Source organism: Amblyomma maculatum, chromosome 11, assembly GCF_055883805.1.
Source record: "Amblyomma maculatum isolate TAMU_Amacu chromosome 11, ASM5588380v1, whole genome shotgun sequence".
Taxonomy (NCBI): Eukaryota; Metazoa; Arthropoda; class Arachnida; order Ixodida; family Ixodidae; genus Amblyomma; species Amblyomma maculatum.
Window position 1 is genome coordinate 59,291,851 of NC_139354.1, and position 9,162 is coordinate 59,301,012.

General features: G+C 42.1%; 1 protein-coding gene across 1 annotated transcript in view; it reads right to left on the bottom strand.

Moving 5' to 3' along the window:
• Positions 1–5,450, bottom strand: part of LOC146173903 (uncharacterized) — a 51,922-nt gene extending 46,472 nt beyond the window's left edge. The window contains exons 1-2 of the mRNA XM_084585294.1: positions 5,397–5,450; positions 2,208–2,386 (exon numbers count right to left, since the gene is read on the bottom strand). Coding sequence (XP_084441420.1) covers positions 2,208–2,386; positions 5,397–5,450 — 233 coding nt within the window. The remainder of the gene's footprint in view (positions 1–2,207; positions 2,387–5,396) is intronic.
• Positions 5,451–9,162: the final 3,712 nt, after the last annotated feature.

Here is a 9,162-nt window from a genome sequence, read left to right on the forward strand (position 1 = left end):
CCAAATATTGGTTCCTTTTTGGAAGTAGCCAGCACGCTAGGGATATGAGCCATACGTTGTTAATTCGGTGAGGCGGAATCGACCCAGTTGTCCAAAGGCTTCGTTTAAGACATGCAAGTATTAGCACAAAAATGAAGAAGTGAATTTCCACCGTAATTTTAATGCACATTTGTTTACTTCTATTGCTTGCATAAGTAGTAGTAGTAGCCCAACACTTTATTTTGGAGCAGATATGCACCGCGAGGAGTAACAAGTAGAGAATGTAGCCACAATCTTTGGTACCGGACAGGGACCTGAATAAATATACATGCATGCCAGAGAAGACAAGCTTCACGTTTTGCGTGAGGTAGATTACGGTGGCTGATTGTAATGTAAGCTTTAGCTGCTAGGGACCATAGCGTATGCACTGAAGCGCGATGGTCACTGCGATCGCATATGAAGCTGACAGAGCAGATATTGAAGGTTTTAAGCACTGTTCTATAAGTATCATGTGGCTCTCATTTTCGCACACAAGTGTGGCCTGAATATCTCATACCTGGTAATTTTTTCTAAGAACTGGTCAGTCATGTAGGCATTCAATAAAGAGTACATAAACTGGACTCCATAAGAGGCAACGATTTGCTCGATAGTAATCCCCCACAATCTACAGCCCACAGCGCATGACATAAGCCTCCTAACCCATGATCCCAGTGCTAACATAGTTACCAGCAACTGTCACCACAGGCGTTAATATTAGCCCGTTGTTGTTCAGTACGCGAGTAATTTAATCAATCGCTTCACTTGCACCTTCTTTATGAATCGCATAACACAGTCGATCGAACCTTGCTGACCCAGCATGCCTACATTTGTATTTTGAAATCATGGTCTTCGACTCAAGCAATAAAGGCAAAAAAATGAAACATTGGGAAATAATAATCTACTTATACAAACAGTTCAGTCTGCTGAACAATATAAACTTTTTTTTCCTCGGTGTCGTTATGAAGAGATCTTACGATCAGGAGCGGGTCGGAATATTGCGGATTTTGTTCTGGCTGCAGGAGCCGTATTTAAATGGACGAAAAGATAAGATGCCCGCATGAGGTGCAATGTGAGCTTGAATTAGGGAAGCCCCCCTTGACCATAACAGTTTAAACAAATAACTCCCAGTTGTTCTGTATGGTGTCTATCCCAGCCATACAGAATTTCGAGACGTTAAACAGAAAAAAAAGAACAACAATTTTTGTTCATTTAAGCACCCCCGAGTGAACATTTCCTTCAGCCGGTGCAGAGAATATTCTACTAGAACAGTGGTATTAGCTCCGGCTAGGGCCCTATAAACATGAGAAAATAAAGAAAGAGAGAATCCGCTCACGGATATGAGTAACGAGACATACATTGATTTACACATCCACCTATACGAAAATACCGTATAATAAGGCTGGTCGTTTTGGCAAGCGTTAATATTTTAAATAAGCAAGGACGTAACACCGCATCAGGTGGTTGCGCTTGTATTGGTTTTGTAGAGCTTTTGTAAAATTTTTAAATCGGTCTTATTTTTATTTTAGAAATCTCATTATACTTCAAGTTGTATTTCTCCGTTAATTTCACTCCTGCTCACTACCTTCATTATTAAGTGGCCGCACCTTTCATGTTTGCACTCAACCGCAACACCGCTACACAGCCGATAATTAATGCCTTCAATGCCAACCTTTGCCGACGCGATAGGAGGCGTCGCCTGCGACAGTAAAGCGACGCTGGTATAAAAAGAAGTACGTTGATTGATTTCTGCAGTGCCTCCCAGTTTTGCGTGTGGGTATTCATTCATTCATACAGATAGCCTTTAGTTTTTAGTTTTTGCAGTAGTACATATGCAATCGCAGTAAAATATTACTTATCGAGAGCTCCAAACAATATACCTATCTTTGGGCTGTGTCGACTGCAAATATTCATACAACACATGTATTAGGGCGACTATGTTGTGCAAGGCGGTTTATTCTGAAACGTTTCTCCAAATTTCTTGTATTCTTAATGATTGTAAATAGTCAGAACCTCCATTTACCGTGATCGATTAATGATAATATAAGGACTGCGTAAAAAAGACACTGTACCATAATATTTAGTCAGAAGTTTTTGTGCCTTTTGAAGGAAGTTTACTGATACACAGCCAGGATGGCTCCTCTAAATCGTCTTCTAGTGAAAACATATGCAGAAACAAGTAAATAACGAACCCGTCTGAGCTGCGACAGAACTCCATTTTCCGTTGTCGCACCAAACGAGGAAGACTTGCGAAGTCGTGCTTATCTTCTGTGGACCCAAAGAGCCGCTCCCGTGGTGCCGTGTGCATAAACCTGATATCGACGCTCTGCTTTTGTTGGTCTATTTTCTTTACCACGGCTGCTTTTCCGCTCTGCGCAGATATGGCGCTGACTCAGAGCGCGGGCTTACATCCTCGTCTGCTGAGTTTTGCCCTGCCGCAGATTGAGCAGCCGCACGTCGATGAGGTGTACGGCCGTATGGCTGGACATTTTTGAATGTTTTGCAGGTATAAAAATGGCTACTTCAGATGCTGTGATGGCGTAGTTGAGATGTTTATCAACTGATTCCTATTTCATATTGAGTAACTCAATATTCCTGATAACTTTGGTTTAGTATGTATCTTAAAGCAGTTCGAAACACTAGACGAGCTGGAAGAAACAAGGAAGAACATGAGCATTCTCTTGTTCTTTATTTCCTTTTCATCTCAATTGTGCAGCGCTCCCAGTTTTCTGTTCTTGGTTGAGTACGCGTCGGCTCTAGCCAGTAATTTATTTAGGTGTTTGCTTTGGGGTCCCAATTACCTGCAGAAGCAGAGTGGTTACTTTGTATATATCATGAACCAGCCATTTTGATAGCAGGCAAATTCGCATTTAACAAAAAAAAAAAATACATGTCGTAGACATGTCTGGCCCTGCATATACTTAAAGATTGTACATATATAAGCTCGTTAGGTACATAGTGGCCATTGTAACCTTTGGTTCCTTGCATCCTCCTGCCGCAATTTGTACAGACCTAACGGAAGAGTAGTTGGAGACCCAGCTGCCAATCCTCAGCCTGGATGATCAACGAAGTCTCGTCAACTTGACTAGGGACATGGTTTGGGTCCACAGCTTCCTGGATTAAGGAGGCTGACCACCTGGGGCAAATATCAGAACTGCTCCTAATAAAAATTTCTTTCTCTTCATTTCAATAAGCTCGCTCACACGCCTGATAGTTTAATCAAGCTGACACTAATTTGATTCAGCACACATAGGCGATTTTACCTTTTTTTCCGTACACCTATAAAGCTAACATAGAAACCTATTAGACGCAAGCGCATAGGACTCTAGCAGATGTATCATTTTTACACCAGAATGAATACAGTGGATAAAACAATCTGTCTGCGTAAAAAAGACATTTGCACTAGACACAGTATGTCTCGAAAAAATGAACCTTCGCAGAAGGAACAAGAAATCATCTCAGAATGCTCCAAGCAGGTGCTCAAGTTTATTTTCATTACGCATAGAACAATGAAGCAAGCAACTGCACTGTCAGTGTTTATCAGCCCATATATAAAGTCTCCCTTTAATAAAGCCGTATGAACGTGCCCACACGCCTAGGTTTAACTTGAATGCGAGGGTCCTGGCAGGCTGATTCTGATGTCACCCTCCCATAAATGAAAGGAAGGACCCTAGTTGACAGCTCCTACCAAACGTAATATGAGGCAATCCTACGTCCAGATGTACGCGGCCTACAAGCACCATACTCGTTATTTGTCGCTCATTATGACAACGCTGGCGCCGATGCTGGATGTTTGATGAACGGGGCGCCATTAACGCTGTTTTGTTAGATTATACAAAGAAATTATAACGATGTCTAAGCTCCTACTTTCTCTCTGAAGAATACGGTTTCAATACTTTCCTACAGGTCGAGGTATAATGCACTAGTTCAGAAGCGTAAGGGAAGCGGAAACATCCCAATCGTCTATCTTGTGGAGCCGTTTCACATTGCTTCAAAAGGAGGGGCACTGCGTGTCGACCACTGAAAACTCTTTTTCCAGCAAGGTGTTTTATGAGCATCTATGCACGGGAAAGCGTTTATAGAGTGCTAATCTGAGCGCTGCTAGCCAGAGGCTTCCCAGCGGCGAATTTTATTAAGACTTTGGAGCAGTTTTAGCTAAATTTTATTGGCTAGCGAAGTATGTGCGCTAACACGCTGCCTTTTATTAGGCTTTCGAGAAAAGATGTAAAATCATAATTCAAAAATTAGCGAAATCGATTACTGGTGACCTGAGTAGATGAGCAGTCTAAATGTTTTCCGCACTTCACTCACCTTAAGACGGCAGTGCGATAGCGCTCTTTGTTTAATACATTGTGCATGGGTGAAGGTTGAAGGAGACGATGAGAACCAATCGACAGCGCGCGCGAGGCACAGTTAACCAGGATGGGACATCAGCTTCGGCCGTAGAATTATCTCTGTGAATACTGTGCAGTGATGATTTCTGGCTTCTTTGATTGTTCACCTAAGTGAAGTCGAAGCCCAGATTCATTTTGAACACAAGTGGCAGAGCCAATTTGTGACGTTCACTACTCTGCAAATTGTTTGAATGATGATACTTAATTTTGCCGTATTCTGCATCCGATTGATTCTCCGTTCTTGTTTCAACGGTTTTTACAAGTGCGTGTGCACTGAACGTTGCTTTACTGTAATAAAGGATATGATGAGAAAAAAAAAAGATTTCTACTCTCATTGCGTGTCTAGTTTAAATTACCTATTCTCCTTTCTTTGGGCTCGAAATCGAGGCTTACTGCTATTTGGCCAATATTATTTAAATTTGTTTTGCAATGTCAGAGAAACACACAACCAAAAGCTTACCGTGGCAATGAGAGTTTTATTGCTCGCGCCCTTCAAAACAACAATGTGGAAAAACACAACCGAATAAAAGGTAATACAAAACGACACTTAGTCAGCATCAGCAATTAGTTCTCCGGAAAGTAACCTTTGTCCTGAGTGTCCTTCTACCGAAAAATATTCCGGTGGAAACGACAGGCTCAGCATTCCAGTGTAACATTGCAGTTTTGCTTATTATATGTAGGCCACCCAGAAACGTCGAGCCGTTTAATACAACAAAAATAATATTCTTATGCAGCCAAAATTTAATGGGCAAGGTTTTGGGAGCAATATAAGAATGCACACAAGATCATAAAATTCTCAAACGGCATATATGCGCGAGGGCTACATTTTTGCAGCGTGCGCCATAATTATATTAATGGCTATCAAAAAAGTCCAAGAGAATAGTTTTGCATTTTAAAATTATTTATTGTGCGGTGACATTTTGTAGGGGACTTAGCGCACACCGGATATCCTGTAAATATTTTTTGCGCCCAACGGCATCATATTACTCTAGTGGCCAGGAATGTGGACACTTCTGTCAATCCTCCCAGAGGGGCACTCATGTTTTTCCGAGGCGACGAACCTCGAAACTGCGAGGTGCAAGTGTTCTGTGTGCTTGATTTACATCGCACCCTCCCGTATAAAAGAGTTCTCCTGCCGCGCGACCGAGCGACCATTTCTCGTGATGCCATGGAACCCGCCATTCATTCACCCGTCCGGCAACTTTCATAGGAGAAAAAAAATAGGCGCTGACAAAGTCTCAGTGTCCTACGATGTTCGATGAATGATTGGAGTGAGTATGTTCGGGTCCATGGAAAGCATTCTACGTTTATTTAGGAGAAAATGCTTTTAAGTTTATCTAAGGCCTTAGCGAATTTGGTAAAAATTCAGTCAGTCAGAAACAATACGTCCATGTAAGTGTGCACTCTGTTAAGAAGCGAAAGTACCTTGGTACCAGAAAAAAATTATACGGATTCCAAGTAGTGAAATATTCAGAACTTTTATTCCGGTATGTTCACTAACAGAAAAAAAAAATTATATGCTCTCGGACTCATAAGCCGCTTGCTGTGCCCTCCAAAACAACAGGATTATTCGCATAGCAAAAAAGTTCCTAACCGGCTGGCTGGAAGGCACAGACCCAGATTGGCAACACGCATTGTTTGGTTCTCCGTCGCTTGAATGGAGGGTAACGTTAGTGCAGATTCCGTCATGCAAGGTTTGACTAGCCAGGTGGTGGAGCCATTGATAAAGCCTTTCACAACACCAGAAATATGCTAGGAAATAATACGAGCGCGTAGAGAGAGGCGTACTAAGTACGCACTTCCACTTGACACATTAAGCAGAGAGCAAGCCACTAAATTATCTAACAGCGCAAAAAAAAAAAAAAAACACACGAGCGCAAACAACGTACTCGTTTTTTCGCGCTGTTAAATAATGGATAATAACCAACTCGCCCAGCTTTCTGTTGCTCTTAAACCACTACACTTGGGCGCCTACAAACAAACACATATACAAACGGAACGCTGTGCAACGCGATATGACCAACACAAAAAAGCGAATGTGTCTAGTTTGGAGGCACTGCTACACTATACTAAACAACATGGGGATGTAGGACCAGCCCCATAATCCCTAAAATAGATAGCCATAGTTCTGAGCAGTGGGAGGACCTTCTAGCCGCCTCAGACACGTAGCATCAGCTCATGGTAGTGCAGTGAGCCAGAGAGTCAGAGTTTGGGAGCTGTAAAATGGGAATTGTCTATGACGTCCCATTTATCTGTGGTTCCGTATATGTAGGGCAGACGGGAAGCTGCATTAGAAAATTTCTTTAGCAGCACAGTAACACTTTGAGCCAGCACGATGGGTGGCATTTAGCAAGGCACTGCCAGTCAAGTAAGATTAATGACAAAAAGAAAGAAGTATTTTGTTCACCGGTTTTCAAGCAAACTAAGATTATAGGCTGCGCGAACGATAGGAAGGCACGCGAGATTAATAAAGCCTGGCAAATTGCTAGATACTGCCCTGAAAAATGCTTTAGCGAGGCATCAGCTCACCTGTATCAGAAAGAAATCCACTTTTTGGGTTGATAAGATAGGGTACTTGTTTTTGGCATTAGGTTTGTTTGCGCATGCGTTATTCTCCTGAAGGAAGTATGTATCGTTCCAATAAATCAGTCTACTCTTGTCCTGTTTTACTCTTTTCTGTGTCTTGTCTCCTGCGTTGTATTATGTGTTCAGTAGAACTCCTACCCATAACAATTTCATAGCAGTTATTGAAGTCTTTTCTATATTTCTTTAGTAGCCACTCTGGACAATGAAAGAGACAGTACCTTCGATACAGGTTAAATTTCAAATCTTCCGCCAAATGTTTGCACTTAGGCCTCCACATTGCGCTTGTGTGCAGACGTATTATCTATCCCAGGCGTGCCTTCTATGGTCAATTGCCGCAACCTGCATATTGCAATTCCATGCCAGTTTTGAACGTCACGTGTAATATTATGCCATATGTAATAGAATATTTTCTGCACGTTGATGATTTCTTATTTTGCATAATAGAAGGAGAGCAGTCTTTATATAACACAGAAAGGATAAACTAACAGGGGGTCCCGGTGCAGTCTTCCCTCATCTGTATTTTTATGCATTTTGTGAATATGTTCAATCTAATAAACTTGGAATGGGAGCAGTTAGGAATAAGGGTAGACGGAGAATACCTCAGTAATCTGCGATTTGCTGATGACATTGCCTTGCTAAGCAACTCGGGGGATGAACTGCAAATAATGATTGATGACCTAGACAGGAAAAGTAGAAAGGTAGGCTTGAAAATCAATATGCAGAAGACTAAGGTAATGTTCAACAGCCTCGGGAAGGAACAGCAGTTTACATTAGGTAGCGAAATACTAGAAGTAGTAGGCGAATATGTCTACTTAGGACAGGTAGTAACCGCAGATCCGGACCACGAAAAGGAAATAACAAGAAGAATACGATTGGGATGGGCCGCATTTGGCAAGCACTCGCAGATTATGACTAGCAGCTTACCAGTATCGCTCAAGAGGAAAGTATACAACAGTTGCATCTTGCCTGTACTCGCCTATGGAGCTGAAACGTGGAGGCTAACCAAGAGAGTTCTACTTAAGTTGAGGACAACCCAGAGGGCTATGGAACGAAAAATGGTAGGGGTAACATTAAGAGATAGAAAGCGTGCAGAGTGGGTCAGAGAAATAACTCAAGTTACCGACATTCTAGTAGAAATTAAGAAGAAGAAATGGACTTGGGCAGGACATGTAGTGCGAAGAGAGGATAACCGATGGTCGCTGAGGGTAACAAAATGGATTCCAAGGGAAGGAAAGCGTAGCAGGGGGCGGCAGAAAGTTAGGTGGGCGGATGAGATTAAGAAGTTCGCAGGGGTCAAGTGGAGAAATATGGGAGAGGCCTTCGCCCTGCAGTGGGTATAATCAGGCTGGTGATGATGATGATGATGATGATGAATAAACTTTCACTTCCAAATTACTTCGATTCCTAGCAGTAACTGAATGCCTTTATTTAAGTTTAAAACCTTTTCATTGGAAAGAAAGTGAAAGAAATAATTTTGAAACTTTTTTTCTTGCGTCATTAGGTTACCAGCAAGCTTGCGCACCAGAAAAAAAGAATTGAACACATGTTATGCACACTTCACTAATAGCAGATATGGCACGCATTCGGCGGAATGCGAGGTGTTAACTGCAAGAAGCGTCACGCCGGGAGCAGTGGTTGAGGAGCTCGACTGCTGATCCCAAGGTTGCGGGATTCAATCCCGGCCACAGCGGCAGCTTTTCACTGCAGGCCAAAAGCTACGCGCCCGTGTGCTATGTGATTTTAGTGCACGTTAAAGAACCCCAGGTGGTCGAAAAATCAGCAGCCATCTACTACTATGTCTCTCATAGCCATGAGTCACTTTGGGACGTTAAACCCCATAAACCATAAACCAACCTTAAAAGCTGCGCATGAAGCCTATACGTGTGCTAATATCGGCTGAAAGGTGAGTACTGCTAAGTGTAAAGAATAAAGGATTACAATTAACAGCCCTTTTTAAGTTCTGTTTCAGTCGAAGAAAGGTCCGTTGTTGGATTACGGATTTAGTGGAATAATTTTATGTTTGCTAGAGATTTGAAATTTTCCTAATGATACAATATTTAGTTTTAAGTGATGATACCTACAATCCGTAGCAAGCTGCTAGAATACAAAGAATAACTTTTTACCTAGAAATGTGGGCGCTTACGGTACCAAGACAATGCATTTTAAA